The sequence below is a fragment of the Neofelis nebulosa genome, chromosome 7, assembly GCF_028018385.1.
Source record: "Neofelis nebulosa isolate mNeoNeb1 chromosome 7, mNeoNeb1.pri, whole genome shotgun sequence".
Taxonomy (NCBI): Eukaryota; Metazoa; Chordata; class Mammalia; order Carnivora; family Felidae; genus Neofelis; species Neofelis nebulosa.
The window spans coordinates 9,492,898-9,510,114 of NC_080788.1; the positions used below are offsets into that span (position 1 = coordinate 9,492,898).

Below are 17,217 nucleotides of genomic sequence, written 5' to 3' on the forward strand. Positions count from 1 at the left end.
CAAGGAGAGACTCATGAAAGCAGCAAGGGAAAAAAGTCCCTAACCTACAAGGGAAGACAGATAAGGTTTGCAGCAGACCTACCACAGAAACGTGGAAGGCCAGAAAGGAGTGGCAGGATATATTAAACGCGCTGAATCAGAAAAATATGTAGCCAAGAATTCTTTATCCAGCAAGGCTGTCACTCAAAATAGAAGGAGAGATAAAAAGTTTCCCAGACAAACAAAAAATATAGGAGTTTGTGACCACTTAACCAGCCCTGCAAGAAATTTTAAGGGGGACTCTCTGAGGAGAGAAAAGATGGAAAAAAAAAAAAAAAAGAAAAAGAAACCCAAAACAACAAATAAAGACCAAAAGCAACAAAGACTAGAAAGGACCAGAGAACACCACCAGAAACTCCAACTTTACAAGCAACATAATGGCAATAAATTCCTATCTTTCAGTACTCACTCTGAACGTCAACGGACTCAATGCTCCAATTAAAAGACATAGGGTAACAGAATGGATAAGAAAACAAGATCCATCTATATGCTGTTTGCAAAAGACCCACTTTAGACCTAAACACACCTTCAGATTGAAAGTAAGGGGATGGAGAACCATCTATCATGCTAATGGTCAACAAGAGAAAGCCAGAGTAGCCATACTTATATCAGACAATCTAGACTTTAGAATAAAGACTGTAACAAGAGATGCAGAAGAGCATTACATCATAATTAAGGGGTCTATCCACCAAGAAAACCTAACAATTGTAAACATTTATGCACCAAATGTGCAGGAACCCAAATATATAAATCAATCAATCACAAACATAAAGAAACTCCTTGATAATAATAGTAGGAGATTTCAACACCCCACTCACAGCAATGGACAGATCATCTAGTCAAAAAATCAACAAGGAAACAATGGCTGTGAATGACACACTGGACCAGATAGACTTAACAGATATATTCAGAACATTTCATCCTAAAGCAGCAGAATATACATTCTTCTCCAGTGCACATGGAACGATCTCCAGAATAGACCACATACTGGGACACAAATCAGCCCTCAGCAAGTACAAAAAGATTGAGATCATACCATGCATATTTTCAGTCCACAACACTATGAAACTCAAAATCAACCACAAGAAAATTTGGAAAGTTAACAAATACTTGGAAACTGAATACCATCCTACTAAAGAATGAATGGGCTAACTAAGCAGTTAAAGAGGAAATTAAAACGTATGTGGAAGCCAATGAATATAATAACACCACAACCCAAAACCCCTGGGACTCAGCAAAGGTGGTCATAAAAGGAAAGTATATAGCAATCCAGGCCTTGCTAAAGAAGGAAGAAAGGTCTCAGATACACAACCTAACCTTATTCCTTAAAGAGCTGGAAAAAGAACAGCAAATAAAACCCCAAACTGGCAGAAGACAGGAAATAATAAAGATTAGACTGGAAATTAATGCTATCAAAACAAGCAAACAAACAAAAAAAAGTAGAACAGATCAATGAAACCAGAGGCTGGTTCTTTGAAAGAATTAACAAAATTGATAAATCACTAGGCAGTTTGATCAAAAAGAAAAAGGAAAGGACCCAAATAAATAAAATCAAGAATGAAACAGGAGAGATCACAACCAACACAGCAGAAATACAAACAATAATATGCCAATAAAATGGGAAATCTGGAAGAAATGGACAAATTCCTAGAAACACATACACTACCAAAACTGAAACAGGAAGCAATAGAAAATTTGAACAGACCCATAACCAGTAAGGAAATCGAATTAGTAATCAAAACTCTCCCAAAAAAGCAAGAGTCCAGGCCCAGATGGCTTTCCAGGGGAATTCTACCAAACATTTAAGGAAGAGTTAACACCTATTCTCTTGAAGGTATTCCAAAAAATAGAAATGGAAGGAAAACTTCCAAACTCTTTCTATGAAGCCAGCATTACCTTGATTCCAAAACCAGACAGAGACTCCACTAAAAAGGAGAACTCTAGACCAATTTCCCTGATGAACATGGATTCAAAAATCCTCAACAAGACATTAGCCAACCAGATCCAACTATACATTAAAAAAATTATTCACCACGACCAAGTGGGATTTATACCTGGGATGCAGGGCTGGTTCAAGATCTGCAAAACAATCAGTGTGATCCATCACATCAATAAAAGAAAGGACAAAACCATAGGATCCTCTCAATAGATGCAGAGAAAGCATTTGACAAAATACAGCATCCTTCCTTGATAAAAACCCTCAAGAAAGTAGGGATAGAAGGGGCATACCTCAAGATCATAAAAGCCATATGTGAACGACCCAACGCTAATATCATCCTCAATGGGGAAAAACTGAGAGCTTTCCCCCTAAGGTCAGGAATAAGACAGGGATATCCACTCTTGCCACTGTTATTCAACATAGTATTGGAAGTCTTAACCTCTGCAATCAGACAACACAAAGAAATAAAAGGCATCCAGATCAGCCAGGAGGAGGTCAAACTTTCACTCTTTGCAGATGACATGATACTTTATAGGGAAAACCCAAAGGATTCCACCAAAAAACTACTAGAATTGATTCATGAATTCAGCAAAGTTGCAGGATATAAAATCAATGCACAGAAATCAGTTGCATTCCTATACACCAACAATGAAGTGACAGAAAGAGAAATTAAGGAATCAATCCCATGTAAAGTTGCACAAAAAACCATAAAATACCTAGGAATAAATCTAACCAAAGAGGTGAAAAATCTATACACTGAAAACTATAGAAAAGTTATGAAAGAAATTGAAGAAGACACAAAAAAATGGAAAAATATTCCATGCTCCTGGATAGGAAGAACAAACATTGTTAAAATGTCAGTACTACCCAAAGCTATCTACATATTCAATGCAATTCCTATCAAAGTAACACCAGCATTCTTCACAGAGCTAGAACAAATAATCCTAAAATTTGTATGGAACCAGAAAAGGCCCCAAATAGCCAAAGAGATCTTGAAAAAGAAAACCAAAGCTGGAGGCATCACAATCCCAGACTTCAAGCTATACTACAAAGCTGTAATCATCAAGACAGGATGGTACAGGCACAAGAACAGACACTGAGATCAATGGAACAGAATACAGAACCCAGAAATGGACCCGCAAACGTATGGCCAACTAATCTTTGACAAAGCAGGAAAGAATATCCAATGGAATAGAGACAGTCTCTTCAGCAAATGGTGCTGGGAAAACTGGACAGCGACATGCAGAAGAACGAACCTGGACCACTTTCTTACACCATACACAAAAATAAACTCAAAATGGATGAAAGACCTCAATGTAAGACAGGAAGCCATCAAAATCCTCGAGGAGAAAGCAGGCAAAAACCTCTTTGATCTTGCCCGCAGCAACTTCTTACTCAACATGTCTTCAGAGGCAAGGGAAACAAAAGCAAAAATGAACTACTGGGACCTCATCGAAATAAAAAGCTTCTGCACAGCGAAGGAAACAATCAGTAAAACTAAAAGGCAACCGACAGAATGGGAGAAGATATTTGCAAATGACATATCAGATAAAGGATTAGTATCCAAAATCTATAAAGAACTTATCAAACTCAACACCCAAAAAACAATCCAGTGAAGAAATATGCAAAAGACATGAATAGACACTTCTCCAAGGAAGACATCCAGATGGCCAACCGACACATGAAAAAATGCTCAACATCACTCATCACCAGGGAAATACAAATCAAAACCACAATGAGATATCACCTTACACCTGTCAGAATGGCTAACATTAACAACTCAGGCAACAGCAGATGTTGGCAAGGATGCGGAGAAAGAGGATCTCTTTTGCATTGTTGGTGGCAATGCTGGTGCAGCCACTCTGGAAAACAGTATAGAGGTTCCTCAAAAAACTAAAAATAGAACTACCCTACGACCCACAAATTGCACTACTAGGCATTTATCCACGGGATACAGGTATGCTGTTTCAAAGGGTCACGCACCCCAGTGTTTATAGCAGCACTATCAACAATAGCCAAAGTATGGAAAGAGCCCAAATGTCCATCGATGGATGAATGGATAAAAAAAAATGTGGTACACACACACACACACACACGCACACACGCAATGGAGTATTACTCGGCAATCAAAAAGAAAGAAATCTTGCCATTTGCAAGCATGTGGATGGAACTGGAGGGTATTATGCTAAGTGAAATTAGAGAAAGACAAAAATCATGACTTCACTCATATGAGGACTTAAAGAGACAAAACAGATGAAAATAAGGGAAGGGAAACAAAAATAATATAAAAACAGGGAGGGGGACAAAACAGAAGAGATTCATAAACATGGAGAACAAACTGAGGGTTACTGGAAGGGTTGTGGGAGGGTGGATGGGCTAAATGGGTAAAGGGCACTAAGGAATCTACTCCTGAAATCATTGTTGCACTATATACTAATTTGGATGTAAATTCTAAAAAATGATAGATACATTTTGTTTAAAAAAAAATACAACAACTAGAGGGGCATCCGGGTGGCTCAGTTAAGCACCTGACTCTTGGTTTCAGCTCAGGTCGTGATCTCACAGTTTGTGGGTTCTGAACCCCACATCGGGCTCTGCACTGACAGCTCAGAGCCTGCTTGGGATTCTTTCTCTCTTCCTCTCTCTCTGCCTCCCCCCACCACCCACTTGCACATGCGCCTACGCTCTCTATCTCCAAAATAAATAAGCTAAAAAACTTTAAAAAAAAAATAAAGATATAACAACTAGGTAAACCTTTGCAGTTATTATTTGTCCCATCTTTTTTGTTCGTCGTTTACAATTTTAACTCTTTGCATGTCTTCCAACATACATAATATATTAGTATAGTAATGCATGCATAAGTGATTAAAATAATTTAGGAACAGATTTATATTACAAGTACATGCATGACTATATCTTATCAAAACAAGCAGGAGATCACTTTCAAACTGATGACAACAAGACCCACAAGGCTGTCAGCCCATATTCTTCACTGATCACTGTTTTTGTCACTTTGTGAAGGAAATGAGTATCTCATTCCTTTCAAGTGTCTGTTTCTCCTCTACCCTTCCACATATGTACTCAGGTATAATAAGCACCCTAGAACCCCCTTTAGAACATCACACTAAATCTAGGAACTTAATAGCATAATAGAAACAGAACTTCTGGGGTGCCTGGATGGCTCAGGCAGTTAAGTAGCTGACTCTTGATCTCAGCTCAGGTCATGATCTCACAGTTCATGAGTTAGAGCCCTGCTTCAAGCTTTGTGCTGACAGTGTAGAGCCTGCTTGGGTTTCTGTCTCTCCTTCTCTCTGCCCCTCCCCTGCTCACTCTCTCTGTCTTTCTCTCTCTCTCAAAATAAATAAATAAACTTAAAAAAAAAAAAGAAATAGAACTTCTGAGTTTCTGATGACATTTTGGAAACATGGAGAAATAAGGAGGTAACGTTCTCTCAAAGTAATACACCAGAGAGAATAAAGGCAGGGGTGATGCAAACACATCATTGAGAGCAGATCAACTCAAAGACATTGATGGGTAAAAAGGGAGAAACATGTTACATAGTCCAAGGCATTCTACAATAGGGAGAGGTGTTCTGAGTTGTGGCTGAATAGAGACACACACATCTATCCTGTCATTAAATCCCATTATTGGAAATATGTTAACATAATGTGGTGAATAATTGTAAAACAAACTATGTTACAATGTAGCAATCTTATCCATTCATCTCTGTTGTATTCATGACTGCAATATGAAAAATGAATTACATTACACATTCATGGTTTTCACGGTACCCCTCTGTTGCTCTTTAATCACATAACAATTGTCTTGTTAATGAATCTAACTAACAGCTATTAACATTAATGTTGGCTTTCCTTTAGGCCAAGGCTGAGCTTTTGCATGTGTGGCTTCTTCCTCCCTCTCTTCTCTGGCAGATGCTCAGTGCTCAGTCCCCACAAGCCTGCTCTTTATTCCCCGCCTCCCAGAGAAGCAGCCTCTGGGGAGAGTTCTTCTCCACTGGGAGAGAATACTGAATGTTGTGTTTGTCCAATCTCTTAACTAAGCTCCAGATCCAAGCAGGTGGCAAGCCGGATCTTTCATGTGTATTTAGCATTACTATTTTCACAGGACACACCAAGGTTCAAATTTAGGTTTCCACTGTTTCTCCCTGCAGCTGTTGGCTTCTACCAACTGGAGATGAATTTTAGTCTAAACCTCTTTGGAACAAATACAGATCCGGACAGTTGCTAGATATGTAGGCCAGGGAGTAATTGCCATATAGGTGAATGGAATACCAACAAAACTATAACATTTTGCTGTTATTCTAAAGAATATAATGAAAATATCACCAGGTCCATATCCTAATACATCAAGGGTTGAAGACGGCCAACTCTTTTATTACAAACTGTAAGTCAGCCCAGTTCTGTATTTTGTAGACTAGACTTATCTCTATGGTGACTTTTGCCTTTGTGTCTGATGGAGCAACACAATTCCTGACCTTTCCTATCTATCAGTGCTCCTGTCCTCAGTCTCAAAAGCCAAAAGGCATGAGAGGATACACTCTCTTTCTTTTTCATTATTAATAACAATACTAAACTCCAGAATGTCTGATAATACTGTTATAATATCAGAAAGAGCTACAACTTGCTTTATCTAAGAAAACAAGTGCTAGCCTATCAGTTTTTACAAGAAGCTAGCAGTGAGCTAATAATTAATTACCTATTTCCTGCCTGTCCTAACAATTCCTCTCCTTTTATCTTATGAATTTGTATTTTACTTTCCATCAAAAGAAAATGCACAAATGAGCAATTCATGGCTTGGGAATCCATTTCTTTTATCAACAGATATGGATAATTTAGATTTCATTACAACCTTGCAGAATAAATTGATGGAACTGGCTACTGATCAAGGGTTGAAGATGAATTCTGGAAATGCTCCCTCTTTTGTTTTTTCCAAAACATCATCTTGCTGTGGAGGAGTAGTCCCTTAGGTATATCTGTCACAGACCCACTCCCATCTACTTCAGAAAACTGAAGCACTGGCTGAGTAAGAATAGGCCAGAACATCTCAGAATTTTTGTTGGCCGGGATACGTGGAAAGAGGTCAAGTACTGAAGCTTGATGTACTAACCACAGGTTGAATATGTACAAGTTCTAATGTGCAACAACCAGGTCTAAGAGTTTCAATTTGTCTAAGTGAGGACAGGTGAGTTTTCTGAAAATCAAAAGATTTCTTGGGGTGCCTGGGTGGCTCAGTCAGTTAAGTATCTGACTCTTGGTTTCAGCTCAGGTCATGATCTCACCCTTCATGAGTTCAAGCCCCACATTGAGCTTTGTGCTGACAGCGCAGAGCCTGCTTGGGATTCTCTGTCTCCCTTTCTCTCTGCTCCTTCCCTGCTCACACAGTCTCTCTCTCAAAAAGAAATGAAAAAACATTAAAAAAATGATTTCTTGGGTTCCAATGCCGGTGCCATTTAACATGCCTGCGCTTCTGAAGGGCATTTGCCATCGGGACAGAGACAAGTGCAGCAGACAAGCAGAGACGGCTGAGGTTTATAAGATCAACATGAAGAGCAGGAAATTGAGGAAGAATGAAAGAGCAGAGGAAAGGAAGCTAGCAACACTGTGACTTACTTGTAATAGCAGATTTCGTAACCCATCCGTATCCAGGTGGGTCTGCCAAGAAGAGCCTCCTTCACAGAATACAGAGTTGGCTGCATTCCTGCATGGAACAAAGGCAGGATTAATCTCTGGGGAAAGAGGGAACGGAAAGAGGGTTGTGGTCCTCCGAATCATGGCCCTCCAAGATAGCCAGATCCTAACCCCTGGAACCCATGAATGGCACCTTAGATGGCAAAAGGGATTTCATAGAAGTGATTAAATTAAAGATCTTGAGATGGGGAGATTATCCTGGTGGGCCCTAAATGCAATCACTTATGTCCTCATAAGAGGGAGGGAGAGGGAAGTTCGACTGCCCAGGAAAAGCCATGTGATTGAAGCAGGCAGAAAGAGACTGGGAAAGGCTATGCTATCGGCTTTAAAGGTGGAAGAAGGAGCCATAAGCCAAGGGATATGAGGAACTTAGCTCCAAAAGCTGGGGGGAGGGGTGCCTGGGTGGCTCAGTCAGTTGAGCGTCTGACTTCGGCTCAGGTTATGATCTCACGGTTTGTGGGTTCTAGCCCCACGTCAGGCTCTGTGCCTGGAGCCTGCTTTGGATTCTGTGTCTCCTTCTCTCTCTACCCCTCCCCCACTTGTGCTCTATCTCTCTCTGTCTCTCAAAAATAAATAAATTAAAAAACAAAAAAGCTGGGGGGAAAAAAAAGAAAAAAGAAAATCCCCAAGATGCTCCAGAGGGAGAATGGCCTTTCTGGCACCTTGACTGTAGCCCAGTGAAACTGACTTTGGACTTCCGGACTCTGGAATTGTAAGAGAGTAAATCCGTCTTGTTTTAAGCCACCAAGTTTGTGACAATTTGTTACAGCAACCATACAGAGCAAATGCAAGAGTTGAGGTTCATATTTTCTCTTTCTATTTAAAAGAGTGTATTTAGTCAGTACAAAATAGAGGCGGTAACCTGTGTGCAGACATAGAGGTATGGGAACATTTATTCCTTACTCAAAGCCACTCAATAAATTAGGATATGACCTAGCACTAACACGCATAATTTTCCATTCCTGGAAATGTTCAAAATAAATGTGGGCTGCTAGTCAATTTGTCCCTTAAATCTCTTCTCCAAAATGGCCACAGGTATTCAGTAGAATTTGAACTTTCCCCATGTTTTCTTGGAGTTTAAATCAGCGTTGTCCAATTGGATTGCACTGTTTTCCTGTCTGGGGCAAATAGGTCAGTATATTTGCTACTGTAGGATTTAGGCAATGGAGAGAAGGAATAAATGAGAGTGCTCATCGACCTCAAAAAGTTCAAGGTGGGGCAAGGCAGTCAGGAAGGGGTGGAATGTTGTGTATGGCGTTAACATGCCACAGCAGAGTGGAACTTCCAGACTGCCTTCCATGGTGGTGGTTTGCCATAAGTTGGCCACCACCTTGCCACATCTGGGACCAAAACATTCAGCCCAACTTCAAACCCTTTGGGAACCCAAAGAGAGCTTCCAGTAATAATCCAAACAACCAGAGGGGCATCATTCCTGGTGTTAGCCAGAAGACCTCTGTTCCCCAAGAGCTCATACCGTAATTAAACTGGCTGTTGGGCTTCTCACAGTTGATGATGTTGAAGCGGTACGGAACAGCAGCTCTCATGCCGCTCACCTTGAAGTAGAACCACTGTTGATGTTGGCTGCTATTCACATCAGCATTGACCAGCAAGTCATATTCCAGCCTGCAAAGTCAGAAGCAAGACTGGAGGGCTAGGAGTCTTTGAGGTAACTTCCAACACTGAAGAGCCTACAAACGTCAGATTCTAGATGACAGATCTAAGACCCAGGATCTCAGCTGGCCAGTAAGTTACAACGATCATACTTACCTCACAATATCGGACACACTGGCTATAGAAATTTGGGGAGAGGAGAGCAGGCTTGTGGTATTAAGAGAATCAATTATACAACTGTAGCATATCTTTTTATTAAACTGTAATGGATTTTCTCTCCAGTAGGAAAGAATGCAAGTGCATGATACCCCAGAGAAAATTCAATCACATCTGGTTGGATATGTCATTATTATTTGATGCTACACATTACTTTTGAGCCTCAGTCTCCTCATATGGAAAATGGAAATAGTGTCTAAATTCGCAGTGCTGTTCTTAAAGATCAAGCGGAGAGTTGATGTAAACCCCCGGCAAAGCAACAAACGTGAATTAGACTAGGAAGGCAGGAGTTGTGTGTTCATTTTGTCCCTTTTTAACTGATTTAACTTACATGCAGTGAACAGCACAAGTTTTAAGTGTAAGAATCAGTGAATTTAAACAAATTCATCTGGACACTCTTGCTTGACAATTACCCAGATCAAGATACAGGCCATTTCCAGTGCCCCCAGGAGACTCTTGTGTGGCCCCTCTCAGTCACTATCTGCAAGGGGAATCATTTTTTTTTGCACTTTAGCAACAAAATTAACAATGCAGCTTGGACTTCAGCATTCTTACCGGTACAGTTCATTTTCCAAAATAGTATCATTCCATCCCCTTGGCATGTTCTTTGAGTTTCTCTTCTAGAAGGGGTGATGTTTTTGCCCTGATATGTTCATACTCTGCTGCTCTGGAGCCCTGACCCCTGGCATTTGCAGTGAGATTTGTAGAGGGGTGGGGCTTTGCAGAATGCATAAAAGTAGGGCTATCTGATACAGGTCCACTGCCCATGCTGTCCTTCTAAGCATCTCAATCGAACCAAACCATCCAGCCCGCCATACAATGAATGAAGCATAATCTACTGAGTGACATTCATGAGGACAAATTTGGAAAGATGATGACCCTCAAATTGTCTGCTATGCCCACAATCCTTTCCAAAAACTCGTCATAAAAAGTCCTTGCCTAGAAGTAGGTTTGTTTTCTGTCATTTGACTCTGTTACCCTGACCAAAACTAATCAGTTTAGGATTGCACACTCCAGCCAAAGGCAGATATATGGTATATGGAGAGAAAGATCAGCAACACAGGCACATCATGGACTGACCACTGTACCACTATGAGACCCCGGATTAGGTTTTCTCTCCTGGATCCCTTAAATATGACATATAGAGAAAACGAGTAATAAAAGCTGGCACTATAGCAAGAAGTTAGAAGCTGAGCTGGTAATGAAAAGAGAAGGTGGAGAAGGAATCTCAACATAATTGCCTTTCTCTTCTTCAGCCAAAGTAGCTCAACTTATATTTGTCTTATATGTTGGGCTTCCTTGAAACAGTTCATGCACAAAACAAACAAAAAAGGATCACCGCTCGCCTGCCCCCCAAAAAACAGAAAAACTTCAAAAATGACTCCTCAGGTAGGGGTGCCTGGGTGACTCAGCTTGTTAAGTGTCTGACTTCAGCTCAGGTCATGATCTCATGGTTCATGGGTTTGAGCCCCCCATTGGGCTCTGCACTGACAGTGTGGAGCCTGCTTTGGATTCTCTCTCTCCCTCTCTCTCTACCTCTTCCCTGCTCTCTTTCCCTTTCTAAAAATAAAATAAATTATATATATAAAATACATATATATATATATACATACCCTCAGATAGATACAAAACAGGCCAGACTATACTAAGTTCTATGCTCTAGCTATAGTGAATACCCATCTCTGAAGATAAGCTAATGCTGACTGAGGGCTTACCATGTGCCAGGTACTATTCTAAGAGCTTGATGTGTTTTTAGTTAAGTCTCAAATACATCACTATAATGTGGGTGCTCTTACTGTCCCCATTTTCTGGGTCAGGAAAGAAAAGCATGGAGTTGGTTAGGTAATTGCTCAAAGTCTCCTGGTTGGAAAGGGGTGAGGCTGCCCCTGGCAGTCAGATCCCAGAGTCTGTGACGACCACCCCCTTAACTGTTCTAACTGTTGTTTTCAGGAGTTTACACATAGAATATGGATTGTATATCCTGATTCTGGCAATGAAAAATATAGTTCACACTGGTGTAGAGGAAAGAATTATAACATAGCAGTCTCTTCTGCACTGGAAATCTATGTTTTGTTTCCCCCCTCTTTTAGTTTGTGCAGCCCTAGGCTTTCCTTGCCTGTGAAATACTTTTCCTTTTTTTTTTTTTTTTTTAATGTTTATTTTTGCAACAGAGCATGAGCAGAGGAGGAGCAAAGAGAAGAGGATACGGGATCTGATGCGGGCTCCGCGCTGACAGGAGCAAGCCCAATACAGGGCACAAACTCACAAACCATGAGATCCTACCTGAGCTGAAATTGGACACTCAATCCACTGAACCACCCAGGTGCCCCTGAAATACTTGTCTATTAACAAGAACTCATTGAGAGTTTCTGGCAAAGAAGCATGGCACTAAATATGCCCTTGAACTAAGGATAGTGAACTTCTCCATGGGGAGCCCAATGTTCTTGCCACCTATGCACACAGCTGTAGGAACAACAGACATGAAAAGGTACAGGACTAGGGGAGCCCATGTACACTTCCGAGTTAACAGAACCAGCCCTAGCATCAGCCTAAGTACAAACATCCCATTCAAAGGACTCCCACGCCCAAGTATGGAGCCATGATCTTGAACATAGGTGTATTGGCAATTTTCACCTCTAGTCTCCACCTTGCTATGACATTGGCTAGTGAGCCCCCTAGTGGTGCACTGGTAAATGTTTAACAACAGACTCCCAGGAAAACTTCCACTTGTAGTGTTTGCCAGTCCTCAGGGTATAAACACTCCCACCATGGCTGATTTCACACTACCAGTGTGAGGCCGCTGTACTGAGAGTAGGGACGAGAGACACAACCCGCTCTCTTAAGCTGCCAGCAGCTACCTTTGTGGGTTTCCTTACTTACTCACGCACTTGGATGGCTTTGCGAAGATTTCCTGACTCAAACTTGGAGTAGAACCGCAAGCAATCGGAAGCAGTGTCTTGCAAAGGCCTGTAATGAAATAGAAAACATGTGAACACATGCGTTACTGCTATTCTTGGGCATAGCCTGACATTTCTTAGAGATAAGGTTTTTCTTACAGATCTTCAACATAAATTTTCATCATGTTTTTAGTAGAAGGGATGGATTACTAACATAAAACACTCTTATTCTCATGTCATCAAGAGGATATTCCATACTCCACCCCCACCCTCCACATTCCACTGACGCTCAAGACCACCTACCAAGGCTCATCTAAACTGAAGACGACTTTATTTATAATATCAGTTGGCTGGATGAGCCTCCGGACATCCTCAAATATCTTGATCCTGGAAAGGAAAATTGGAAACATTTTAAGCGTTGGTTGGCCCTCATTCCCTACCCCATTTATCCTACAGTCATCTGGGAAGGGTTTTGGGAGTCATCAGAGAATTATGAAAGAAAAATTTAATAATTCCCCAACATGGGGCTGAAAGAGTGGAAAAAGCACTGCCTGTCCTTCCTTTTCTTGTGTATCAAAAAAAAAAAAAATGAAACTACATTGAGCAGTAGGAATGTAGGAAGCAGATTTTAGTTGGAGGATTCAGGACTTGAAGAATTTTTTCAAGGGCATTTGAACTAATGGGCTCTGAAGGTTTCTGATGGTATCAGAGGGCCCTTTGTAGTGAGACAACTTTGAGGGAGACTTTAGGATTGTTGACTGTTAGTACCCTCAAGGCCTGGGAGGATTCAGTAAGCCTTTGAACTCTTGAGTCATTTCTACTCCTTGGGTTCTGTCAGCTCTAGAAAACTAAGGTCAGTTTTATGAGAAACACCCATATTCAGGAGGTTTAAGTAAGAGGACAGAAGGAAGCCCAAAGGAACTTTCAGATTCCCTCCTTGAATTTCCAATCCAGGTATTCTGGGTGGAGTGGGAAGGTGAGGGGAGATAGGCATGAGGCCTGGACTCAAGGGGAAGATGTTCTGTCAAAGGGGGAGGTGTTATTGGGCCAGCCTCTGTGGTGCATCTCTCAGGAACTTGAGCTTGGCAGATAACGTGCAGGGGGTAAAGTCAGAGACATCAGCAGGAACCCAAGTGTGAGCAGCTCTTGGGATCCACCATCAATTTGCTGATGAAATGGAAAACAAGTTAATGAAACTTTCTGGTATGCACACTCAGCTCCATTGACTTCGTGCATGCATAATCAATGTCGTTGGGTTTTTTCCCCAGGGAAAATAATTTTCCTTGGTTTATCAATTTTCGTTCTAATCTCACTCTGCTTATCCAAAGGCAAAGCTTCCTTTCCAACATTCTGGGAATAAGCCATCACCGAAAGTTTCTTCCCTGCAGAATGCGGTCTTTCCTTACAATCCTCAGTGATGCCGAACTATTCTAACCCAAGTCAGGTTTTTAAGGTTGGGACTGTGAGATAGGGGCACACCATCTCCTTTCATCAATGAGATCAGACACCAATTTGTAGTGAATTTAAAAAAATATACCCCAATTAATCCACATTTGTTTTTTCTGAGAACCTTCCTGGGGACTGATCCCAGTATTTGAAGAAACTGGGTTATCTTTCCCCATCATGGTCTGCAATGGTTATGGGGTAAGGGGTTACATTGGAATCATTGAAGGAATTCTTTTCTGGCAACACATGCCTGCCACTACCCCACGCTTACTTCTGAAATGTCCGGTAGGGAGGCAAGCTTCTGTGTTTGGCAAGAGCTTCCCAAAGGATTTTAACATGCTCCTGACTGATTCTCACTTTCCTACAGACAGTTGAAATATCTGTACCAAACACTCTGCCTATAAAAATATTAAAGAAGAGAAAAAATATAGCTTCCAAATCAGCAGCGCCATCACCTTTGGACTCCACATTTGCGTTCCAACATCGACTGGGCAGAGGGTGGTGGACGATGTCCCCAGAGGTCAGGAAATGCCATCGTCTTGAAGTCGGCCACAGATCTGGTTCTTCTTGCTTTGGCCATATAGAGACAGGGGTCATGGAAGGGGACAGGCTTGGGATGTGTCTGCAGAAGCTTATCTATTACTTCAGCAGTTTCTCTAGGCCTAGCAGAATTGGAAAAGGAGGCACTAATCATTGGGCAGGAAATAACATCTATGTCCCAAGCATCCTGTTTGAGGGAAGCTTGAATGTCAGGGGTTTCTTTTCCAGAATCATCTATCCCAAATCCATCGGATTGCGTGTTTTGGCATGGGTTCATCCCAGGTCCTTTTCTGGAGGCTGGATGCATGGTGGACCTCCCCATCTTCACCTTGCTCAGAAGGGAAGTCTGGACCATGTCTTCTCTTCCTTGCTTCCAAGAACTTTGGTCCTTATTCAAACCATGCCACTTTGGGGAGGCGACAGTTGGAATGTGGTGATGATTGGCATACTGAGTCTCTTCGAACTTCAAATCATCTCCAGATTGAGACTTGAGTTCCTTCGGGTTTAAAATGGAAAAGAATATGTCAGTGTTACCTTCCTGGTAGAAAATACAATTTGACCCCAATCCTCACTCTCTGAGCACAGAGTTAAGTGTAAATCTTGTTGTGTTGTTGTTGTTGTTGTTGTTGTTGTTGTTGTTGTTGTTTTAGCATAAATCCTATGAATTGGGAAGCTTTTTTCAAGGTCAAACAAGAAAAGGCTAAGCTTCAACAGTCAAATAAATGGTAGAATCATAGAAACTCATGTTTGGAAGGAGCATTGGGTGGGTCTAGCACAATTCTATACATCACACAAATGCCCTTTGCAACACCCCCAAAAAGTCACAGCCTGGTTAAACAAACTCATTAACAGGGTTTTCACTACAGCCCAAGGCAGTGCCTCTCATTTGGGGATCATTCTGATTGTTTTTTAAAAAAAAGTCTTCCTTATACCCAAATGAAATTTCCCTTCCCTGAAATTTCTACCTACTGATGCCCTTCAGCTTTCTGAAGTAAAACAGAATACACAGACTCCCTTCTACATGTGACTTAGCTGGTACCCTTGGGTGGGGCAAATTCATGATATATCAAGGGTCATAAGAAAATAACAGAGATCCAAAGGCAGGTCTAAAATCGTGACGACAGCAATAGTAGTAGGAGCAGCAAGTAGCCACTGTATCATCAGGTGTGAGGTTCTCAATTTCTTTCTACTAACAGAAAACACTGGAATCAGACTAACCACCTTCAGAAAGCCATCTAGTACAACTTACCCTCTTTGTAGGGGAACAACTAAATCACCAAGAATTTTCACTTGTGTTCTTAGAACGTGAGGGCAAGTCAGTTTGCCCTGCCCCAACCCCACGGTGGATCATAGGCAGCGATGTGTACCCCCGCACTTCTTTCATCCTAGGTTCCACGGGTCAGATTGCAGGAGACTTGCATGCATCCAGCCCAGCTACCTTTTTCACATTTTGCTTGGATTTCTGCTTCTTTCTCAGAAAGACCTCAGAAGCAGATTGCTAATGATGAACAATGCTTTCCATCTGGAGATCTCCTGCTAGGCCTCCCAGGTTCTGCAAAAAACCCATCATGCATCACCGTGGAGCAGACCCACGGCATATGCCCTACCTCGAAGCTGCAGGAGAGCTCAAGACACATTGCCTCGTACTGCATCAGTTCCTCCTCGGGTCGATCAAGACCAGGTTTGGAATTCAGCTTGTTCACATCTGTTTCCAAATCATCATCCTACAAAGGAATATCCAAAAATATATACATGTGAAAGTCAAGACAGCCACCCTGAGAAGCATCGAGACAAGCTACACATGTGATCTTTCAAAATCTTGGGACATGGTTTCCTTGCCTCCAAATTATAGTGCTAGCCTATGAGAAGGAGAATCTAAGATGGTGGGTGGTATTTTTTCAATGAAAAGAAAGAAGGTACACAACTTTTCTAAGCATCCATCTCAGGATTTGTCAGCCCTTACCATGAATAACTAATTTATATAAAATGAGATGAACCCTGTAAACAGTAAAGCACAATATAAAAGAATTTTGTATCTCACCACCACCATCAACATAATTGTTAATCACTGTACCTGTCCTTCCATCATCTGTGTCATTCAAAACTGTTTAATTTGCACCTACTATGAGCAGGTACCACTGTAGGTACTGAAGAGTTAGTGATAATGGAACAGACAAAAGTCGATGTTCCCATGGAATCTGCCTTCGAGTGAGAGAACGAAGACAGAAAACAAATGAAGAACGTAACTTCCAACGGTGGTAAATGCCATGCAAAGAGGATCGGTGGGAAGCAGTTTAGACTGGGTGATCAGAGACCGCCTCACTGAGGAGGTGACATTTTAGCTAGAAGAGCCAACTGTACAAAGCCTTGGGGAAGAAATTACCAGCAGAAGGAACAGCTGACATTGCCTTTCAGAAAGAAGGTGGTTGGAGCACAGAGAATAGGAGGAAGATCGCAGGTGTCAACACTGGAGAAAGAGGCACTAGGCAGGGCCTTCCAGACCCAGAGAGGGGTTTGTCACCTCCTGCTGCACTTTACCCTGTTGTACATTTACATCTACCCGACCACCACCAGTCTTTCCTTCACTGGGCTGAATAATCCTAGAGCCTTCATTTTTATTTCTAGATCATCATTTCATAATAGTTTAATGGTGATGGTGACTCTCCTCCCAAATCGTCTGTATTTTCCAAAGGCTATAAAATCTTACAGAGAAAGGACACCAGGAATCAACCAGTCCAGTCTCCTCATCTTTCCATGTCTCTCCTGAACCAAGTTTCCCTAATAAGATAGGGAAGAGAAACCTACCCTATGTATTAGGAGA

At 41.5% G+C, this 17,217-nt stretch overlaps 1 protein-coding gene across 2 annotated transcripts in view; it reads right to left on the minus strand.

Moving 5' to 3' along the window:
- Window positions 1-17,217, minus strand: part of AGBL1 (AGBL carboxypeptidase 1) — an 840,069-nt gene that overhangs the window by 661,049 nt on the left and 161,803 nt on the right. For both annotated transcript variants that reach the window (XM_058736653.1, XM_058736652.1), the window contains exons 10-15: window positions 16,004-16,120; window positions 14,312-14,892; window positions 12,714-12,797; window positions 12,394-12,480; window positions 9,161-9,309; window positions 7,609-7,696 (exon numbers count right to left, since the gene is read on the minus strand). In XM_058736653.1, coding sequence (XP_058592636.1) covers window positions 7,609-7,696; window positions 9,161-9,309; window positions 12,394-12,480; window positions 12,714-12,797; window positions 14,312-14,892; window positions 16,004-16,120 — 1,106 coding nt within the window. The remainder of the gene's footprint in view (window positions 1-7,608; window positions 7,697-9,160; window positions 9,310-12,393; window positions 12,481-12,713; window positions 12,798-14,311; window positions 14,893-16,003; window positions 16,121-17,217) is intronic.